Source organism: Sinocyclocheilus anshuiensis, unplaced genomic scaffold, assembly GCF_001515605.1.
Source record: "Sinocyclocheilus anshuiensis isolate Anshui unplaced genomic scaffold, SAMN03320099.WGS_v1.1 scaffold1053, whole genome shotgun sequence".
Taxonomy (NCBI): domain Eukaryota; kingdom Metazoa; phylum Chordata; class Actinopteri; order Cypriniformes; family Cyprinidae; genus Sinocyclocheilus; species Sinocyclocheilus anshuiensis.
In genome coordinates, this window is record NW_015555711.1 from 1,216,634 (window position 1) to 1,238,574 (window position 21,941).

Below are 21,941 nucleotides of genomic sequence, written 5' to 3' on the forward strand. Positions count from 1 at the left end.
GCTTTATCTGTCAAGACTGTTTTTGAAAAACCTTCAGATTGCGCACACACACACACACACACACACACACACACACTAGTTGTTCAGGTTATTGTTACCTTTTTTCATGAAATGTATGTTTTATTGATTGAATTGATTGAAAGGTTTGAGTGTCATACCTCTTCTCTTTGAAATTCTTTGCAGTCATTGGCTGTTAACTTTTAAACTGTTGCCATAACACTAATTGTTATTGTTACATTTTTTCATGAAATTTGTTTTATTGATGAAATTGATTGAAATTGATGTTCTAATGTAATTTAATAACAATGTTACACTGTTACATTATAAAATTAAATATAATTAAATGTGTTTTATCAGAAATGTCTCTATTTCACTTTGCAGTTTGACTGGCCCATTTTTGCTGATCAGCCGGCCCATTTTACCTGAACACCGCTATCTCAAAAAATGTGGGGCAGCTAATGTTTCAAAACCTGTAGGGCCTGAACAATTATATTTTATTACATCAATTCAACACAAAAATATTAAAAACAGTCCTTATTAATCATAAGAACACAGTTAAATGTCAAACATGGGTTTTTTGTTAGTGTCCCAAGCAATTAACCAAAAAGTGGCCCAATTTACCTGATATCACCCGAACATTAATGGAGCAACAGATTTTTGGTGAAAATAAATCATTCAAGTTGTTTATTTTGTTTAAAAATCGTATAAATGTATGAGGTGGCAAGAGGGGTAAAAGCTCACCAGCATGGGGTAAAAGGCACACGGTATTTATACAAATACTTCAGCTAAAATAATGTTTTTTTTTAAATAATGTCTAAGTTAATACTTGTTTAAAACAATCTCTTTAGCAAAGTTTGTACTATTTTCTGCTTATTTTTATAAAATAATTTATTTTTGTTCAATAAATATACTGTCACTAAAATATGTTAATATAAAAATTATATTTTAAAATACAAAAACAAAATCATTTTAATAAGTAAAGATTCTGAAAGCATTGAAGGTCTCAGAATTGCGAGTTTATATCTCGCAATTCTGATTTTATAACTCGCAATTGCGAGTTTATAGGCTATCTCACAAATCTGACTAACACAATTGCGAGTTTATATCACGCAATTCTAACTTTATATCTCGCAATTGTGTTTATTTCTCCGAATTTCGAGTTTATATCTCACAATTCTGAGAAAAAAAAGTCAGAATTGTGAGATGTAAACTCGCAATTGCGAGAAAACAAGTCAGATTTGTGAGATAAAAAGTCGCAATTAGGGGGGCTAAAGGCACACCTTAAGAAAAAATGTGCTATTTACTGTGCCTAAAATGTATAATTGCAGAAAAAATATACATGTTTGTATTGAACATTAATGGAGCAACAGATTTTGTGTGAAGATAAATCATTCAAGTTGTTTATTTTGTTTAAAAAAAATCTTATAAATGTATGAGGTGGCAAGGGGGCCTTTTACCCCACGCACGGGGCACACGGTATTGATACAAATACTTCAGCTAAAAATAATGTTTTTTTTTTTTTTTTATAAAAAACATAAATTCAGATTATAATATTATAATAAATCCATTCAGGAATGTTTGCTCTTAACTCTCTTCATCACTGAACAAACTGGTGTCTCATTAGTTTTGTTAAAGCAAAACAGGCAAAAGTGCATGTTTTTGGAGAGCGTTAGACTATGTTTGATAATGTTTGATCAAATACATTTACATGAAAAGTATAAAACGTGTCTAGTTTCCCTAGTTTAAAAATCGTATAAATGTATGCGGTGGCAAGAGGGGCCTTTTACCCCACACACGGGGCACACAGTATTGATTCAAATACTTCAGCTAAAATTATGTTTTTTTTAATAATGTCTAGGTTAATACTTGTTTAAAACAATCTCTTTAGCAAAGTTTGTACTATTTTCTGCTTATTTTTATAAAATAATTTATTTTTGTTCAATAAATATACTGTCACTAAAATATGTTAATATAAAAATTATATTTTAAAATACAAAAACAAAATCATTTTAATAAGTAAAGATTCTGAAAGCATTGAAGGAGACTTTATTCCTCGCAACTGTGAGTTTTGGCTAATTCCCGCAATTCTGACTTTATATCTCGCAAGAGAAAACAAGTCAGAATTGTGAGTTTATATGACGCAATTCTGAGATGTAAACTCGCAATTACGAGAAAAAAAGTCAGAATTGTGAGATAAAAAGTCGCAATTACCTTTTTTATTTTTGATTTTTTATTCAGTGGTGGAAACGGGCTTCCATAAAAGGCTCAGTGTATAACGCAAAAACGCGTTCAGTGTCATCCGGTCCGGCCCAAGTGAATTCTGTGGGGTTTTTTTCTTTTTTCTTTTTCTTGGCTGGTTTACAGAACAAATATAAACGAATAATCCCAAAAATGTCACCTCCATTTATTTTGGATGAAGTACACAACCAGAACATCTTCAAATGTCATGTCTTGGCAAAACGGGGATTAAAGATGTCTTGTATCTTGCCTCGGCTGTTGGAGGTTGATTTACGACTTTGCAGTCTGGCAGTTGTCTAAATGACAGTTTGATTTTGTGCTTTCCTGCACCTCTTGTCATGTAGTAATATTAATACAATAATTAATGCATTTTATTTCAAACAGGCTACACATAGGCTATTATTATATGAAGGACGTGGCCAAACAATTCATTAATTTGCATCAAAAAAATAATTAACCATAAACAGTAAAGTGCTTAATAAGTCTTTGAATCCCTGCTCAGGTAACTGCTGATACTCTAATTAAACAGTAGCACTCTGTACTTATCCTAATTTCTGCTTTTTAATTTCCCCGCAGTGTGTGTGTGTGCTGTGGATGATTATTACTCATTCTGATTAAAGGAGCGAGATGTAGGCCTACCGTCAGAAATATTGCTCTCGGTTCCCTGCTGTGTGTTTTGGGTGAGGGGCTTGTGGAGGTGGGATGAGAGACAGAGGAAATATTATTTCACTGCCCTGGCAACTGGATCAGACATTAATCTCAATTCAGAGCCAATGAATAACTCTCCTCTCGGAGTCTTTTTTGATTGCATAATGTTGACACCCGCGGTCAGTGCTCTGACTAATGCTGAGGTGTATCTGAGGTACTTCCACGTTAGTAATCGCTTTAAATAAATATGTTAAATCCTCACAAGACAATTTTGACTTAACATTCTTTAATCCGAGCAATTATAAACTAGCCTATATGTGTAAATCAATCAGCACTAAGAATTCATTCATACAGGCTCAAAAGAACATGATCAAGCAGCCAATCACAGCATGAAACTGTAGCCTTTGTAACACTGACACCCAGGGGCATCTGTTAGTATTTTTTCTCTATAACAAAGAACTTTGCTTTCTACGAAATTTGAATTCAATTTGGCTTTCTCTTCTTGTCTGTGTTAATAATTCACAGGCTATATTTGTATCATTGTAGCTTATTTAGTGTCATATCAGATTAAAGCAGTGATGAATAATTTTTATATATTAATCATCCTAATCACAAATAAAAATCAGCACTGCTCAGCAGTTCATTAAATCTAAAGATATTACAATCCACTTATGACTTGTAATTGTAATTACGCCAATTGAAAGTGAGTCAGTCAGTACTGATTACTGCCTTATTTGCCGTAATTATGACTCTAAAACTACTAAATCGTTTCAGATGTAATTGATTTTAATTTTGTCATCTAATGCATGGTACAAAAGCAAATTACAAGTAAACGATGAGTAAAATGAAGTAAAAATTCATTCAAAATATTATTTTGCATTCCAAATGTATGTGACGTCGTGTACAAATTCTCCATATTTGTTATTGCATTCACTATTAATCCAGTAAGATTATGAATTAATTGTGCAATGAGTGGCCTGGATACCTATAGGCCAAAGGAGCTTATCCTTATAAAGTCTAGTCAGCACTTTGGAAAAGATCTTTAAAGTTCATGGACTGACAAAACAGACCCTGTGTGGCCTGCTGTACTATGTGTTTGCACTTGAAGACAACTGAGCATTTTTGACCAGTAACATTTCAGTACGTCAGCATGCAGGTGTGTGTAATGCATCAAAGCATTGTGAACACTGTATGTCAGACACTACTCCACTGCATATATAAAGAGATTATTACAGTGAAATCATAAGTCTGCTGCTTTGCATTGATATTCTGTAATATCACATAATCCCTTTTCTTTGAGGTTATACAGCCTATATCTCATTGCAGAACTATCTGTTATCTCAGAACTATTTTAACATATCACGTTAAAATATTTTTGTGATCCATTTGGTCTGGGTCACCCATACCTGAAAAAAAGGCTATTGGACTTCCACAACCCCATTATTACTGTTTTAAAAATAAAGGTTCCAAAAGAACATTTTCTCAGAAATGAATGAACCTTTAAGTGATAATGTACCACAGATGTTAATAGTTCTTTGTGGAACCATTGAAGCCAATAACCTTTATTTTAAAGCCGTTTAAATTTTAGTTTTTATGTGGTCCAAAGTGGTACGTGTCCAGACAAAATGCACCAACCTCATGAACTAGGCCAGACTTCTCTAGATCCTATTTTTGAAAAACTATTAATAGTAAGAGCAGAGGGCAAAGGGGATTATGACTCAGATTGTCTGAATGATTCACAGGATTGAGTGAGTGATCAAGAGCAGGATACAGTCAGGGCTTTCAACATTTCAGATGCAGGGACCCCCTTCCCATTCAGCCAAACAAGGGACCCCTGTACAAAAATGCTAGATAGTATATCATTCATGTACATCATTAAGAAATACATTTTAAAATATAGAGAATAGTTGTATAATTAAAAATATATATTTATACAGAAAATTCAGAAAGTGCTAGTAAGTTTCACAATTACAAAGAAATGGCAAGTAACACACTGAATTAAATGTGAAATTTTGACGTAAAGAGACTGAAATTGTATTTTCTTGTAAAATGTGCTCTAATAATTTACACCTGGGGGAAGGTGTCTATGATGGTTTTTTTTTTCTCGGTTTCTCAAAGGTAAAGTGCTATGTTATAGTGTATAGAAGTAAACACTATCCAAATGTATTTTCACTGATCCATTTTTGAGTGTTTTTTTTTTTTTTCAGTAATTAAATAGAAGATTTTTTTGTGGAATTTGTGGCCTTCAACTTGGCCTTCAAAAGATTATTTTAAATTTAACAGGTAAAAATAATCAGGTCATGGTTAATGTTCTGACATGAGACCCTCAGGGAGCCCTTGAACCTGAATTGAGGAATGGAACGCTCTGTGTACTAAATGATGAATTATTGCAAAGCTCTTGACCTTGTTTCAAGCTAATTGATTCAGACATGGATTGATATGAATAAACCCTTGCAGTCATGTGATCCAAAACAGTCCTTGTACTGAATCCCAAGCCAGTAGAGCACCTTTGCTGAAGGGTTGAGGATAGTTTTACACTTTGGTACAAACTGAAATTTTTAACGTGAGTTTTTTTCTACTTTTTTTAAAGGGGATACACATTTGTCTCGTAAATCAGACATTTTTGGTGTTGTATCATCGGTTTGTGGAGCTTAAAGGTTTATTGGGATGTCTGGATCAGGGAGAATGTCAGGACAGTGAAGCTGCCAGATGTGATAATGGACATTTTTTGTTGAGAAGCTGAGCTTGTGTTCTTTATTGTCATCATTCGCAATGGGTCAGCGACTCAGTGACGATTCGGACGATAAAGAGATTGATGTTGCTGAACTGCAGGAGTGGTATAAAAATTTTGTGGTTGAATGTCCGAGCGGAAACCTCTTCATGCATGAGTTCAAGAGCTTCTTTGGTGTAACTGGAAACCCAGAAGCGGCCGATTATATAGAAAACATGTTTCGTGCTTTTGATAAAAATGGGGTAAGTTATTCAATTTCAGTTACGTTACAAAAAGTAGGCATAAACACTGTGTGAGAAGTGAGTGTATTAAATACTTAACACCAATATAATATAATATAATATACACTGGGAAAGAGATTGCATATTTAAAAAATGAACCTGAAAATGATCAGTATTTTTGACAGTTCAATCCTCTTTTCTCTTTACCTTCCTTTCAAAAAAATTTTTCATAGGACAACACTATTGATGTTCTGGAATACGTTGCAGCGTTGAATCTAGTGCTGCGAGGAAAGTTGGAGCACAAACTGAAATGGACTTTTAAAATGTATGACAAAGATGGGAGCGGCTGCATCGACAAAACAGAGCTCAAGGAGATTGTGGAGGTAATCATTTCTCATGTCCTTCCCATTGTCAACACAGTCAGACGGATTTATACATCGACTGGGATTATAATACTTCAGTGGTTTACTAGATTACTAAAGAAAAAAAAGGATGAAAAACAAAATTCTGTGTGCTCTGGTACTGAGATTACAATTTCATAACTTGTTTCGTAACTTTCACCTTGACATTGAAACTTACAAGTGAGATGTTTACAGGGGATTAATCCATATGACCTCTCTGACAGCAGGACATTTGTGTGCAGAGATGCTGTTATACTTTGTAATACTACTATAAAGAAGACGTTAAGAAAGAAATTAACACCTTTACTTTAATTTCACAGTCAATCTACCGACTAAAGAAAGCCTGCCATGGTGAACTTGATGAAGAGTGTAACCTACTGACCCCAGATCAGGTGGTGGACCGAATATTTGAGCTAGTGGATGAGAATGGAGATGGTACAACTTACTGATTCATTATTTTTCTACAATTATTAAATGGTTAAGCCAAACTTTAGTCTTTGCCTTTATTATAATAAATATAGCCTGCGTTTATTTAAATTCAGTGATGTTAATAATTAATCAAACTGTGGAAAAAATCTAGCTTTCTGCTCAAAGGCTTTCTTGAAAAAGCAGCTGATGCTGGGTTTCTTTGCTGTGTCCTCAGGGGAGTTGTCTCTGGATGAGTTCATTGACGGGGCACGACGTGACAAGTGGGTCATGAAGATGCTGCAAATGGACGTGAACCCCGGGGACTGGATCAATGAACAGAGACGCCGCAGCGACAACTTCTGAACTCCATATTCACCAAAACAACCCTTAACATAAGCCTACCCCTTAACCAACCAATACAGAGCATGCATAGTTTCTCAAGTACAGTCTTAAGGGCTTTTCACACTGAACGCTTTTGAATCGAAACAATAGATCCCTATGGGGCTATTCACACCAGGAGCGATCATTTGTTTGTTTTTTTCGTCTTGTGTGTCGATTTTTTCCCCGTCGCTCCGCGATGAAACGGGCTGTCCAATCAGATTTGAGCTTAGATCACGTGCGTGGAGCAGCTGCTGTTGCACAAAAAGGCAAAGAGTGGTGGCGCTGTTTGGAAAACCAGTGTAAACAAACACCGAAGAAGAGTATTCCGTTCTGAGCGATTCCGAGAGAGAAGAGAGTGGATGCCGAGTTCTTGTTATCCTTGGTATCTGAGAACAGATTTATTCTCACATGTTCTTAATATAATTTCTATTAATTCTCCGCTGAATTATGTGATCTTAGTCGTGGTTCGTTCAAGTGAATTTAAGCCATCAGCACTTTTTTTATGTAGTGGTGTAACTCCCATTTCTTTTTTGACAAACAGAATTTATTCTATCTACATGTAAATATTCATGTTTTCTTTATTGTTTCTTTCATTCTTGTTTTTGGGATTTGTGAAAGGCTCACTTTCATGACTGACTGGATTTCTGACTTTCTATTATTATTATTCTGCAGATGAGGTGCATCTGCGTTTACTGTATGTAGCATATTACTCCATTTATAAACAACCAATCAATTTCAAATTGGCATGTCTCATGTCTGTAAATACATGAATATTGTAAAGAATGAAGTCTCCGGAAGGTCACAATTGTAAAAGTATTTGCATTTGTAAATTTCTCAAAAATAAAAACTCATCAATTATAAATTTAATGTACTATTAATTATTATTTTTTTTTATTTATTACAAGGTCACGCTTGTGTTTGGAAAAAAATGTAAGTGTGGTTTTGTTTTGGCAGTTGTATTAAATGTAATTAATAGTAATAGGAATAGGTTTATGATTACTTTTATTTTGTTTATCATAATTATTACTGAGCAGGGTAACAAAACCCCAAAATATCTCCATAGCAGAATATTACGATATTGTTTCGGACTATTTTATTCAAGCCGTTTTATGATTAAATTAACATCATAACATCACTAATGTTATATCACTTGCTAATAATTATTAGTCTCAGGATGTCAGCAGTTGTCACTATTTATTAATTATTATACAATTGTCACTTTTTTAAATCAGTGATGCTACAGAAACATAATATCACTATAAAGTGATATATAAAGAATCTTATTATAAATATTTTAATCAACTATTTTAAATATGAATATTTAATTAATTAAAATGTTCATGCTATGTTAAAGACTCCATATTTACAAACTGTATTATTATTATGATCATCATCATTTTTTCCAAATAGTAGCAATTGTATAATAACCATTAAATGCTGATGTGAGACTGTTTAAAATAATAAACAAACAAATGCATACGTTATAGAAGCTTGTTTGGCGTGTAAATATATTTTTATTATTATTTAAATGTAACCTTTCATTCCCTTTTATCAGCGTTTAACTGCCTTCAATGTCTCTCAGTGGATTTATAAAGTTTGCTCCCTGACGCTAGATGGCACTCAAGCCTATCATTAGCATGAATTTGAACCTGCACTCAAAGCAAAAGAGAAACCTCGTGTTTTTTTTTTCATGCTTCTTTATTTACAATGAGTGAGTAGAACTATATCAACGTATGTGTATATATATATATATATATGTGTGTATATATATATATATGTGTGTGTATATATATATATATATATATATATATACAATTTTTATTTTATTTTATTTTTCCTCTCCTCGTCCTTTCTTCCAAAGTACTGCCCACACTCCAGTCCAGTAGGTGGCGGTAAATGCACCTTTCAGTTGGTTTGCCAACTGCCAATAAAATTTAAAGAAGAAGAAGAAGAAGAACTATGTCAACGTTTAAAGGGAAGTAATTAAAACACACATCAACTTCATTGTTGTGGTAAGTTTTCAGTCCAGCAGCTCTAGCCAGAACTCGACGTATCTAACCAGTGGCTGTTGGTAAAGAACTTAAACATGTAACTTAAAGTTAAACACACCTTAGTTTGCTCCATTTAACTTAATTAATTAGTAATTTACTTAAACATGATCATTATAGATTATACAGGGGGGATGTAGCTAGTTGTCACATTGGAACGTTGTCACCATACTTCTGTAAATATATATGATTTTAAATAAAGAGCACCGCTGAATCATGAAGGTACATTTTAACAGGCTTGGCAGGTTTCAGGACAGTATTTCTTTGTAAATTTTGTGTTGTCTGGGGGTTGGTTATGTTGTAATATTGACCAAAACGGTGTATTTTTTGTTTTGTTTTGTTTTGTTTTTTTTGCTGTTTCATGAATTTGCGTTTGACTGTTATGCTGTAACACATTTACAGATAATTTGTGGAAGATGACTGTTAAATTTAGCATATTAGGCTATTTATATATTTCAATATTCGTGTATTCTTCTCAAGTCAGAATAAATTTAAAATCGTGACTAACCATGTATATTTCTCCTGGACAGTAACACTGGAAATGTTCAATAGCTTTTTGTAGTCAAGATAAAATGTGTCCATACAGAAAATAATTCCAGTCAAGTCCCTGCTCAGATCTCAAAGGAATCTGAAGAACAAAATCGTGTGGATGAAGGTATGGCAAAAGTAAGTATGTCTTCATTTGAGCAACATTACTTTGAAAAAACGTGCTCTTTTACTTTTCGAATGTGTGTAAAGATTGACCAAAGACTTCCCTAGCAAAACAATTTCAAAAAGGTATTCAGCCTGATTAAATAATAATAATAAAAAATGTAAGTAGAGTGTTGGTTGTGGGCATTGTCTTGTTTTGATTGGGTTTGTGTTCTTGCTCATTTATTGCAGCTCGCGTGCAGATCAGGATGGCGGCTGCTGCACAAGAGAGGAGATTTGTTCACCTGTCCTCCCACCGATGCCCTGGCGCACTGCATCAGTGAAGACTGCCGCATGGGAGCAGGGATTGCTGTGCTCTTCAAGAAGACATTTGGTGGAGTAGATGAGCTTCTGGCTCAGAGTGAGTGAGAATTATCATAACAGAGAAGTGACACTCAAATTACACCCAATTGATTCTCAGTTCTCTTTGTTGTCTTCTGTTTTGTGCAGAGAAGCAACCTGGGCAGTGTGCTGTCCTTAGAATATCTGACCGTTTTGTGTACTACCTGGTAAGATGGCCTGTAGTGTTTAGTTCACATATGTTGTATGTTTTACTAAATAAATTAAGATAAAAGTAGAGTTGTCCTGGCTTACAGCTTTCTTGTTAAGAAAAACTTACCTTTTCCACTTTTTTCCTGAACCAGGTCACAAAGAAAAAGTACAACCAAAAACCCACCTATGACAATCTCAGAAAGGGCCTCGTGTCTATGAGGGAACACTGCTTGGCCAATGGCGTTAACAGTATATCCATGCCTCGGTAAACTGACATTTTAATGCAGATACTGATTTTAGATTTGCTTGTTTTGAATATGATTCTAGCTAAATGACTTGAAAAATGACAATAAAAATAATTTTGCAGTTGTCAAAACTCAAATATAGCTTGATAATTGCATTTTTAAATACTTGGAAAGAATTAGGGTAACTTTACTTTTGAATTTATTTTATCATTCTGCTGAATAGACTGCAATAACTGATGTCATTTTCTCTTGCAAGGATTGGCTGTGGTCTGGATAAACTGAAATGGGAAAATGTGTCTTCCATTATCACAGAAGTCTTCCAGGACACAAAAATCTCCAGCACTGTGTACACAATCTAGACCAAAGCAGGTCTGAAACTCACATTATTTCTTAGCCGTTCTTGAAGAATGGTTGGAGGATGGCCTTTTTTCCAATGGAATTTCACAGTGTACTGTATGGTGTGTAGGGTGTTCAGTAGTCATAAGTCAAACATAAGCTCCTAGGACTGTTCCAGTTATATACACTAAGAATATGTAGGGGTTCGATTCCATTGTTCTTCCACCCTCCTGTTGCATCTCTAAATTGTATGGATGTTCTTTTCACCACTAGAGGGTCATTGGATTGTTTGATAAATTATGCTTTACAGTTCATATTTTTCCAGTAATTATCACTATATTAAATGTACCTCTAATATTAATGCACTATAAATGTCCCATAAATAATGATTCCACTATTATTCTGATATCCTTATTTTCCCATTTTTTTCTTCAGTACATTGGTTCTCAGCTGTGTTCCTGGAGACGTTTAAAAGCTGTCTCATTTCCAAAGCAGCACCCTCCAAAGGTTGCATTAGTCAGCCTCATACGTCACAGAACCTCTCTCATTTCAGAAAAGCAACCATTATAACATTCACTGTTAGTCCTCACCAGGCTTAATTAGTCATTTCTGTCTTTAGAATATAATGGTCGACAGATAAGGCCGACAAATGCGACCTCTGGAGGGTGCAGCCTTTAAAATGAGACACAGCGAAAATGTGCAGTTTAGGGGGGACTTCAGGAACACAGTTTTGATCCACTGCATAAGTACATATAAATAGCATCGAAAAGTGTCACACCGTCATACTGCTGTCTTTAAATTTTGCTAATTGTGCAATTGTGCTAATTGACTCGTGTTTATTGTTTTAAATACAAGGAGACTGTTCACTATGCCAAAATTCATCATTTAATTTCAAAATAATTAAAAATAAAATAATTAAAAAAACAAAAAAAATTATTATACAAATTAGAATATTTAAACATAATGCTTAGAGGCTAGAGCGAAGCAAACTATATTTTAGTTAGCAAAAGAATTTGCTTAGTTAACTGGAATTTAATGCTTGAATTTTGCACCCAGATGTTTAGCTTCTAAAATTTTTCTTAAAATGATACTTAGTAAAATAGAAGTATTACCTATATATTTTTTGTGGTTTGAATTCATTATGTAAGTTTAAAATCAATAAAGGTAACAAAGTGATTTTGCAGGACGAATAGTGTTGACAGAGAAAACAATGCTGTTGTAGTTACAGGGACATTGTAATAATTAGCTTTCAAGTACTAAATTTGCTTAAAGGCGGTGCCCAGGCTGTTTTTAACAGTCTTAATCAGAGGCCAGCTGCGGCTCTTTACCCTACTTTAAAACATCACACAACCTCTCATCATAATAATCATAGTTATCTTGACAGTCCTCCCAGGGTGTAAAGTTATCTTCCTCGTTCTCAACGAACGTAGACCAAACATATGCAAAATCCACAGGCCTCATCATGCGTATTTTACACCCCGCCCTAACTAGTGCCTGAAGTCCGGCCTGTATCTCTGCTTCCTCCCACTGGAAGAGACGGGAGCAGTGGATATTAAGGCACATTGTCTTGCGTGCTCGCAAGATCTCTATGAGCTTAGCAGCGCAGGCTGCGCATGGGCTCGAGGACATGTACCAGGTCACTGTGTAGTGGAATGACTTGTCATAATAGGCCAGCACCTGTTGAAAGAAGGCCTCTTCAGCATGTGAACCTGAATGCTCATCTTCTAGGTAACCGCGAAGGCCTTCTGTCTCTGCAGCGCCTCCTTGAATGTCTACCTGGTAGCACAGGAAGGTCTTGTTGCGTCCGGAGGAATATTCCACATTTTTAAATTGGAATTTAAAGAAGTTCGGGTTCATTCTGTCTCTGTGGGAAGAAGGAGGACATTTGGAAATAAGACTTTTTTCACAACCTATTGTGAGAAAGTGTGGCTTAGATTAAAGTAAAAGCTGGAATACACCACATGACTTCATTACTGAAAATTAGAACAGATTTTAAAATGCTAGTTGTCAAAGTTGTGTGGTGTATTCCAGCTTCAAAACAACTGAATGCATTAACGTTGGACAAGAAGTGCTTCTGTTTGAGTGGGCACTAATAGGCAGTGACTCAAAAGGACTTAATGCTCTTGTATTGATCACTTTGTTGAAACAAATTCTTATAAAATCTCGGATGAGTTTCTCTAGAGTATTATTTTGTTTGAAAGAAGAACCCATTGAATGGTAAAATGAATTGACTTAAAGTACGGGCTTAAAGTAAATGGCCACCTGAACACCACACCCATATGTGCTGGTTGAACAATTTCAAAACCAGATATTAATAGGGAATTAGTCTGCTCTAACAGCTTCCACATTTCTGGGAGTGTTGTCTGCTAGAATTTGAATCATGGTTGGGTTAGGGTTAGAGATTTGCTCCTATTTAAACATAAGACCAATTCATCCCAATGGTGTTTCAGGTCTGGGTTTGTGCAGGTCAATCAAACCTTATGGACCTTACTTAGTGATGTACCCAGTTGAAAGTCATTGAGCTCTTTGGTTCAGATTTTATGCAACTGTTACTGTGGGTGTAGTTCAAATAGTCAAACTGGTCAATTAGAAGGTGGTGCCTATACGTTTGGTCATGAAGTGCCTGCAACTTCATGGTTTCGGGATACTACACCATGGCAGGGACAAGAAAACTCATAAAGACATAAATATTATACTGCGTAGCCTACAGAAAAGTCCCAACTTTCTAAAAGCACTGGGGTTCAAAGCAATGACCTGGATTGTTCAAATGTATAATGTTCCTACCCAACGTGTTGGAATTTCAGATGTAACTTTTGTCAAAGTTGGTCCGACCAACCCAAACACTCTTATCTATAAGTTTTCATTTATTAAAATGCCTTTTTATTGTCAAAGTCAAACAAGTGGCAAAGTCATCTTAAATTAGGTTGTGGTGTCATGCAATATGCCATGCTGTTATGAATTTGAAAGAGACACTGTCAGAAACAAATCAGCAAAAAATTTACCTTTAGGGATACAGCAGCTTGTCAGTACCCTTAAAGGGACAAATTTGTGCCTCTACCCCTAAAAGGTGCCTAATAATTTCTTAGAGTGGTAATATGTACCCTTAAGTTACAATTATGAACTGTTTAAGGGGTAAATAAGACACAAAGTTGTCACTTTAAGGTTGTTGAGCCAGTGACAAACTGTTGTATCCCTAAGAGAGTGTGCCACTGTTCTTGCTGAGTGATAGAAATATTACTGTGGATCCAGTTTGTGATGAGAGATAATAAAAGATGTCTGACATACCCTATAATGATCTCGAATGGAGGCAGCTCCATAGGCTCCAGCTCAAACTCCTCATCTTTGACCGGGCCTTTGGCACCTTCTGCTACTTCCCCATTTCCTTGAGGCATCTCCTCATTTTTTTGCTGATTTTCTGGGGTCTTCTCTGGCTTCTTTGTCACCTTTTCACTTTTATCTTTGTTCTTTTCTTTCTCCTTTTCAGGTTTACTCTCTACTTTCTCCACTTTCTTTTCTTTCTTCTTTATCAGGCCGACTTTACTGGGGATCTTGCTGTCCTTTCTGTCCGCCATGACTTAGCTGTGCGATGAAATGAGTCTGCTAGCTGTGAGCGTGTGAAGGGTGCTGTTGATTTAGTTTGTGAGTCAGAGAGATGACAGCCTGAATATGTTCCTAAGTCTGAGAGTTAAAGATGAAGATAAAGATAACTCACTGTGACAAACAGGAGCTGGTCAGAGAGGGAGAGAGACTGAAGGGCAGCTGCTCTCTTGTTTCCATGCTAAAAAAAGGCCAAAATATAATGGGGGGTGGAATTTTATACGTTCATTGTTTAAACACGTCACCACCCCATTTTTTTCAACTGGTGCATCAAGTAGCCGTTTTCCTCTTGCTCAATTTCAAATGTGTAATGAGCACTGACACTTAATGGCATATAACCCAGATTTATCAGGTATTTCCCTCCCCCTTTTGATCAGGATATTATTGCTGTTCACACACCAACAACAGGCAGTTTATTAATAACTGTAGTTTGGCAGAGAGTTGAGAATGACTCAGTCTCTTCACATAGTGAATGTCATAGTTCAGTTTAGGCCTTTACTACCCTCAGATCAAGGTGGTCCAAAGGTCAACATGGCACTGGCCAGTCCCTGAAGAATCGAATTTTTGCACTCCCTGACCCATGAGCAAACTGTGTTGTTACCGTTTACAGACACTTAAAGGTGGGGTAAGCGATTTCTGGTAGCCAATGTTGACATTTGAAATCACCAAAACAAACACGCCCCTACCACGGTGTTACTCACCTATCGAGAAGAAACAAAGCAACCTCGGCGTCCGGTCGCAGGCCTTCCGTTCCTTGAGTTCTCTCCAGCGCTGGAAAGCTGATCCAATATGGGTCCTACTTCTTGCTTTATTGCCTTAAGCCTTCTTTTGTTCCGCAGACGTTTTCCTCTTTTGCTTTTTATCCGCCATCTCTATCTTTCTGTCACTCGGCTCGGATAATGTCCGTCCTGTGCACTGAAAGCTCTCTCCTCCATATCATAAGTAGACACGCCCCTTTCTGCTGATTGGCTACAAGTTTGTTTTGCTAGTCAGCCCGAATCAGTACCCCACCTTTAAGATGTTGTGATGGCGGAACTGATCACTCTGAAGAAGATAACAATCGCAGATATGAAATGTGGTGTATTTTAAGGTTAGATTTCTGTACAGAGTGCTGATGCCCCCACTCTACCCATTCGAGTCATTAGTACTGTGTTACTAATTCCCTGCCAGATTTTTTTTTACACATTCTTGAATCTCTGCCAGCTGGGAAACCAGGGAAAGTCCAAAGGTTTTGGCAATGTTCAGGATACTAGCTTACTGGGTGGTATACACTCTGTATTGCCTACTATTTATACAAATAGTATGTGAAATAGAAGGTGTTATTCCATCATAAAAAAATCAGTATTTATTGCCTCATCAAGTAGGCATGTTTAACTCTGCAGATATGTTGAGTTACCATATTTTGGCTGATATTCTGGTTAATCCATCACAATAGAAATGTAAGGAAAATATACTGGTAATATATAAAATTATTTATCATTTATACTGCACAAATAATAAGAGTAGTAGCAGTCCCATATCTGACAATCTGAGCTGTTTGATCGTTTATTATATTGTCTCAAAATGTAACTGTGTTGAAACTGTATTATCTATCTATCTATCTATCTATCTATCTATGTATCTTTCTATCTATCTAAAGTTGGATAATATATCCAACATTATCCGCATACATGCAGTACACTCATGTAAAGTTAATGAGGAAATGAAATTGCAATAAGAGCCACTGCTATTGCTGCTTCAATATGGTTGGGCCATTCCTGCATGCATGTTGAAAATGAAATGTCAAATGGACTTTTCCATTGAAAATTTGGCAGACGTTGCAAATTACGTGTGCAGAAATAGAAAATACAATTGCCAGTACAATGTTACCCAGAATATGATACTGTAGCCCCACTGAGACTGAGTGGGAAACTGAATTCAGGATTCACATCCCACATACACACACTCACGAATTATATCTGCACTGCAGCAGTGCTGCCCCGCCTTACACATAAATCTGTTTGAAATTGAGTTTATTGATTGAATGTCCTTTTGCTATTTTCTTCTCCACATGATCAGAATACAAGCACGCATAAACTCTGTTGTGATGCACAAGTGTGCTGTAAATGTAAATGCACACACTGACATCAGTGATTGTGCTATAAAGACCTTGAAATTGCTTAACCTTTGGCATATTATTGTTTGACCCAGCAGTTATGACAGGACAAAATGTCAGGTTTAATAACAAACACTTTTACTTAAATGGAAATGTCTTTTTCACAACAAAAGGTCCTTAATGCACAACAACTCTTCTTAATATCCCACAGGCTTGATTGCTCTCGGTTCAGCCCTGCAAGCGAGAGACTGCAGTCCACCATCAGCGTTCTCCGATTCCCCATAGGCCTGAAATGTAATTATTTTCAATTACAGAACCTGCCTGCAGCTTTCTACCTTGTGGGTTTTGTACACAAAGAACCCACACAAAAAGCCTGTCAGCCACACAGTAACTCTATTTGACCAGTTCTTTCCTTAGATTAATATAAAGCTAACTATTATACACCAAATGTTTAATAACGTTTAATTTAGCTGGAAATGTACTATTCTTTTTCTTAAAGGTGTTCTGAGAAAGCATTTGGCTACAAGAATAGTGTGTTTTCTGGGGTTCTATGTCATGCGGATAGTGAAGGAGAATTATTATGCAAATACTTAACAATTAATCAAGTATAAGTACAGTGTGCACTGCACTTGCATGATCCTGTTGCGTTTTTGGGTGATGAAAGTGAGTTGACGGAACATAATGTTTTATAAAAGTCTTCAATAAAGGCAACCAGCATCTGATAATGAGTCATAATAGGTTAACATTTTATAATAACTTTCATTTCCATTTTCATTAAAATGCATTATATTTTCAAATAGTGAGATAGATAGATGAAAGTTATTATAAATTGTTACCCATAATAGTTACTTAATTTATCTAATTTAGGCCTAGCCTTTGTACCTTACAAAAAAAATTGAATATTTGCTGACAACAGTATTTAGTTTACTTTGGGGTAAATGTACAGTTTTTTTTATAGATAGATATATATCAGGCACAATCCCCATATTGCATTTGAGGTGTTTGGTTTGATATCAGTACAAAGAAAATCCAAAGAAAAAGCTCTCTTTGCAGTTAGGACCAAAGTATCCTATAGTTAGCCTTCAAGTAAATCAGAGTGTCCAGGTTTTTTGGCAGAAGTCGGCATTGCTCTGGTCTGAGCGTCTTGCTAACCAGGTTAAATATCTGGTCCACTGATGTGGTTGTTGCTGGCACGGTAAAAACTTTTTTGGCTACTTGTGAGAGTAGGGGGAAATCAATGGACTTGCGTTTCCAGTATTGTAGTGGATCCTCATCTGTGGGTTCTTCATGGAGATATGTGGACAGTTCCTGCTCCACAGTCTTGGCCTGGGCGGTCGGCCTCTGCTTAATGAAAGAGAACAGCTTGCAGCGTTTGGACGGTGACGGCTGGGCCTCTGAGTGATGTTCTAGTGGACTCAAAGGCCGAGTATGCTTTCGAACCTCTTCCAGCAGCACATGTTTGTGCCAGCCGCTGTCACTGCTCCAGGACAGCTTGAACTGTGGGTCCAGGGTGGTGGCTGTTACATAAAGAGGGTCCTCAAGAATGCCTGCCAGTCTGCGGTCCAGAGCTTGAGACAATCCCATCACAATCCCAGAGCACTGGTGAGTTACGACCTCAGCCAGGTGCTTGCGCAGACCTAGCACACAGGGCAGGGCTAGGCTGATGGACACATGCTTGTCTCCTTGGACCATGTCTGAGGCCTCCTCAAAAGGCTCCAACACCTCAACCAGCTCCCGTAGCTCTGCTTTTTCTAAGTTACCGAGGACTAGGTCATTTCTATCTACAATGTCTTCAAGAAAATCCATTGACTCTACCATTTGCCGTAATATTTTTAACTGAGCGTTCCACTTGTCTGTGAATGAGGGTCTTTGCCAATTTGTTGAGGTGCTGGAGCCGAACACTTGGACAAGTTTTTCAGGAGCCACTGTAGCAATTATGTAGTTATACAGGTGGGCTCCTTTGTTTAGAGGAACCGATATTTGAGGGGAAGCACAAACTCCTTCCTTAACACACTGAGCTAGTAATCGAGCAAAGCAGTCTATCCTACTTCGACCAAGACACTGATCTAAAGACTTGTTGTTCTCGTTGCTACTAATGGCTTCTTTGGCTTCCCCTGCACTGGACTCTTCATCGCTACCATCTTCCTCATCTTCTTCACCATTTCCAATGAGACTGAACCCAGGAAGATGAAAAGCCGATCTGTTTTCACAGGGCGACAAGTCTGCAACGACTCTGAACACTTTGCCAGACATGCCATGGGACTCGGAGATCTCATCAAACTCGCTGAGCATTTGCTGAGTGTTGCTGTGGTCTGGAAGAGGTAAGCATGCCAAAAGAGCGGATCTGATGTGCCAGTCTACGTTAATGAAATGGCAAGTCACTCCAAGAAACCCAGCACCACTGTTATTACCCACAGAGCTGCTTCTCCACAGGTCAAGGGTCACACTGCAGGACTCGGCTCCTTTTAAAGCCTGTTTGGCAGCTAGTTGCACTTGGGAGACATAGGCTGGCAGGAGCTGCTGTTGTATATAATGGCATGGTACTGGTATGTAACGGGGCTCCAGGAGCTGAAGAAGCTCACGAAAACCCTCATATTCCACTATCTGTGCCGGCTGCAGGTCTCGGATGATCATCTTGGCGATGGCTTCTGAAATTAGGGATTGGCGAGGGTCACTGTAGTCAAACTTGTTCATTCCAGCACCACTTTGAGAGATCACTCGACCACTTGGAGGGCCAGTACACGTCTGCATTGCCTCCCTTTTCACGTCTTTCTTCCTCACAAACTCATCATACATGGCCTGATGTTTGCGCTGTGAATGTGACAATTATATACAGGTGAATTACATATAGAACCCAATACACATAATCATGTAAACGTATATCTAAACACACACAAAGAGCAGAATATTAAAGGTTCTTGCACTTTCTGGATATTGAACTTCTGTGATATTTCCAGTCATTTGTGTATCATAAACCGACTTTAAAGAAACTGCAAATGTTATTAAAATATTGTATTCATTCTATTTTAATTAATATCTGTAACTATTGACCAGGACATTACAATTTCAATTAGTCTTCAAATTTCCATGACCCTGAGGGCATGCATTGATGGTTAAACCCCTCACATTTGTCATGTTATTAGATAAGAAACAGTTACATAAAAAATTAACCCTTACCTTTAAATGTGTAACAAAGTTAGAAGTCACTGTCCGTTTAGCCTGAATCCTTGTGCCACAAGCTTTGCAGTTTGATTCAATTTTGCCATTTTCTCCCTCACAGACGATATTGAAGTAATCCAGAATGGAGACCCTAGATTTTGACGCCATCAGTGATCTTCAAATCTTCCACGATATGAGCAACAATACAGTAAGATGAACACGCTTACAAACGAGAACAATGCGATATCCTCTTTTGTTTTTATCAAATAGTAGTCTAGCTTTTGGGATTCAATGTTAATAGCCTCCTCTCAGCATAGAGATAACAGGATAGTAATCTGACCGAGAAGAGCGTGTTCACCTGGTCTGACACTGATCGCATCGTCCTGTCATTGTGAAAACATCTTCTCGGTTACACATCTCGGTAAAACCATAAAAACAGACGTCCGTCAAATCTGTGTGAGCGCGCAAACGATATGACGCCCGGTGTCAGATCCGACCGTAAACATCGCTATCCGCTAGCAGCTCTTTTCTGATGAACACCAGGAAGTAGACGGCGAATGGGGGATATATTTATTTATTTACCATTCCGTATCTGAATATTTGGATTTTATTCGTGAGGCGCTTACAGCTTGATACAAGGCTAATGAAGTAACCACAACAAAGAACAGGAAATGTGTGTATTTCTTGTTTTGGACGTTAATTTAATGCAGTGATTAAATGTTATTTTATAGCTCAAAAAGACAAGAGGCGAGGACGCGTGCACGTTTACCACTTGTATTATGTTTTTTGAGGTTTCAGCGCGGATTTTTGACGTAAAGAAAAGTTAGGTAGATACTAAATAGACAAGAATTATATTTAAAATGTTGACTTAAGTATTGCTTGAATTCAAGAAACCATCTTCCAGGTAAGTGTATGTAGCTTGGCATTGTTTAAAAAAACCAATCCGATCTCATGAAAGTGCGTATAAATAGTACGCCAAATAAAAACGAAAACTCGTGGTATTGATACGCAAAAATGGACTTTGGCGTGCATATGATACGCATGTGTTTGGCGTGCATATAATACGCAATTTTCGCGTACATATGATACGCATCTACCCCACAACCCTAAACCTACCCATCGCGTAGCATATACACGCCAAAGTCCATTTTTGCGTATCAATACCACGAGTTTTCGTTTTTATTTGGCGTACTATTTATACGCACTTTCATGAGACCGGGCTCCAAAAAACACACATAATGAACTTCCCATCTTTCACAAATTGTTCAATTTAAAATGGAAAAGAACATGCATTTGGCTATGCATTTTAATTATCTGACAGATATGATGTAGCCACTTAGAAACGGCTAGAACAATGCTTTTTTTTTTAATAGCCGTCTTATTTACTAATATAGATTGTAAACATAGATTTCAATGAAATTCAGACTGTTATTGATTTTTACCTGAACCAACACTAAAATGACTTGATCTGAACAATGACACTGTTGTCTTTTAGAGCTGCTTCACAGCAGAATATGAACTGTCTCCTTAGTTTGAGTTTCCTTTGCTATTTTTCCTGTCTATCCTGTAAAGCTGCTTTGACACAATCTGTATTGTAAAAAGCACTGGACAAATAAAGGTGACTTGACACATGAAATATCTGATAACTAATGATTGCAGGGGTATTTACATTTAAAAGGACCAAATTATGTTCAACCACATAGAGCAGGTTCTCAAAAACTACTGTACTGAAAATGAATCGAATTTATGTTGTAGTACTTTTATACATTTAGGATTATCCTGAATTCAGCTGTGCATTACTGCTCAAAAAAGATAATACAGTTAATCAAAGATATTTTTATTAGGAAAACAACATTGTTAATATAATAAGAGTGTTTTCAGTGATCTCTTGACGTCACAAACATCTGATATTATTCAACACAGTAAAATTGAGCTAAGGACCATGGGTCCATTTGGTTTATACAACATTTCAATAAATAAAGATTATAGATGAAAGTGAATAAGGTCACAGTTATTCCTTTTTTATTTCTGGTTGAGTCTTCTCTGTCTTTTCTTGGTTCTCCTTCATCTGTGCCTGCATCTCTTTTCTTGTAGCAAGTATTGCACTTTGTAGAAATGCAATTTCTGCTGAGAGAGTGATGACTGGGGGAAAGAAAATGTGTTTTAAAAAATTATGAATCGTTCAATAAACCCAGAATACAAGCAACAGGACCCCCCCCCCCAAAAAAAAAAAAAAAAAAAAAAAAAAAAA

The 21,941-nt window shown here is 36.7% G+C and overlaps 5 protein-coding genes across 7 annotated transcripts in view; 2 read left to right on the forward strand and 3 right to left on the reverse strand.

The window, feature by feature from the left end:
- The first annotated feature begins 5,355 nt into the window (after positions 1-5,355).
- Positions 5,356-7,294, forward strand: LOC107672062 (guanylyl cyclase-activating protein 2-like). The gene is made up of 4 exons (XM_016465156.1): positions 5,356-5,859; positions 6,072-6,221; positions 6,560-6,674; positions 6,883-7,294. The coding sequence occupies exons 1-4, from the start codon at positions 5,659-5,661 to the stop codon at positions 7,008-7,010; spliced, it is 594 nt and encodes a 197-aa protein (XP_016320642.1). The 5' UTR covers positions 5,356-5,658; the 3' UTR covers positions 7,011-7,294.
- Positions 7,295-8,984: 1,690 nt separating this feature from the next.
- LOC107672023 (O-acetyl-ADP-ribose deacetylase 1-like) lies at positions 8,985-11,740 on the forward strand. 3 transcript variants are annotated; one of them, XM_016465085.1, is made up of 6 exons: positions 8,985-9,040; positions 9,663-9,742; positions 9,959-10,127; positions 10,217-10,275; positions 10,411-10,523; positions 10,760-11,740. In XM_016465085.1, the coding sequence occupies exons 2-6, from the start codon at positions 9,734-9,736 to the stop codon at positions 10,860-10,862; spliced, it is 453 nt and encodes a 150-aa protein (XP_016320571.1). In that variant the 5' UTR covers positions 8,985-9,040; positions 9,663-9,733; the 3' UTR covers positions 10,863-11,740. The 3 variants fall into 3 exon arrangements, with proteins under 3 accessions (XP_016320571.1, XP_016320572.1, XP_016320573.1); XM_016465086.1 differs by having other exon boundaries at positions 8,986-9,040; positions 9,607-9,742; XM_016465087.1 differs by lacking the exon at positions 8,985-9,040 and adding an exon at positions 9,041-9,099.
- Positions 11,741-11,784: 44 nt separating this feature from the next.
- Positions 11,785-15,100, reverse strand: LOC107672022 (C->U-editing enzyme APOBEC-2-like). Its single transcript, XM_016465083.1, has 3 exons — positions 14,552-15,100; positions 14,125-14,463; positions 11,785-12,703 (listed from the first exon to the last, which is right to left on the reverse strand). The coding sequence occupies exons 2-3, from the start codon at positions 14,409-14,411 to the stop codon at positions 12,169-12,171; spliced, it is 822 nt and encodes a 273-aa protein (XP_016320569.1). The 5' UTR covers positions 14,412-14,463; positions 14,552-15,100; the 3' UTR covers positions 11,785-12,168.
- Positions 15,101-16,406: 1,306 nt separating this feature from the next.
- On the reverse strand, positions 16,407-20,217 carry LOC107672024 (zinc finger BED domain-containing protein 4). Its single transcript, XM_016465088.1, has 4 exons — positions 20,034-20,217; positions 19,709-19,896; positions 17,549-19,342; positions 16,407-17,181 (listed from the first exon to the last, which is right to left on the reverse strand). Exons 2-3 carry the CDS (start codon positions 19,856-19,858, stop codon positions 17,585-17,587), a joined length of 1,908 nt encoding a protein of 635 aa, XP_016320574.1. The 5' UTR covers positions 19,859-19,896; positions 20,034-20,217; the 3' UTR covers positions 16,407-17,181; positions 17,549-17,584.
- Positions 20,218-21,589: 1,372 nt separating this feature from the next.
- Positions 21,590-21,941, reverse strand: part of vma22 (vacuolar ATPase assembly factor VMA22) — a 1,603-nt gene continuing 1,251 nt past the window's right edge. Inside the window, exon 5 of the mRNA XM_016465155.1 lies at positions 21,590-21,832. Within this exon, the coding sequence (XP_016320641.1) occupies positions 21,702-21,832 (131 nt within the window). The 3' untranslated portion in view covers positions 21,590-21,701. The remainder of the gene's footprint in view (positions 21,833-21,941) is intronic.

What these genes read in the sequence shown, in the direction of transcription:
- LOC107672023 (XM_016465085.1), top strand. An exon ending in AGATGAGCTTCTGGCTCAGA is followed by an intron (nt 10,128 to 10,216) that starts GTGAGTGAGAAT and finishes TGTTTTGTGCAG; the next exon opens with AGAAGCAACCTGGGCAGTGT. An exon ending in AACAGTATATCCATGCCTCG is followed by an intron (nt 10,524 to 10,759) that starts GTAAACTGACAT and finishes TTCTCTTGCAAG; the next exon opens with GATTGGCTGTGGTCTGGATA.
- LOC107672062 (XM_016465156.1), top strand. Translation starts at nt 5,659, where the DNA reads ATGGGTCAGCGACTCAGTGACGATTCGGACGATAAAGAGATTGATGTT. An exon ending in AGCTCAAGGAGATTGTGGAG is followed by an intron (nt 6,222 to 6,559) that starts GTAATCATTTCT and finishes TTAATTTCACAG; the next exon opens with TCAATCTACCGACTAAAGAA. An exon ending in AGTGGATGAGAATGGAGATG is followed by an intron (nt 6,675 to 6,882) that starts GTACAACTTACT and finishes CTGTGTCCTCAG; the next exon opens with GGGAGTTGTCTCTGGATGAG.
- LOC107672024 (XM_016465088.1), bottom strand. Translation starts at nt 19,858, where the DNA reads ATGGCGTCAAAATCTAGGGTCTCCATTCTGGATTACTTCAATATCGTC. An exon ending in ACTTTGTTACACATTTAAAG is followed by an intron (nt 19,343 to 19,708) that starts GTAAGGGTTAAT and finishes TCACATTCACAG; the next exon opens with CGCAAACATCAGGCCATGTA.
- LOC107672022 (XM_016465083.1), bottom strand. Translation starts at nt 14,411, where the DNA reads ATGGCGGACAGAAAGGACAGCAAGATCCCCAGTAAAGTCGGCCTGATA. An exon ending in CCATTCGAGATCATTATAGG is followed by an intron (nt 12,704 to 14,124) that starts GTATGTCAGACA and finishes TTCTTCCCACAG; the next exon opens with AGACAGAATGAACCCGAACT.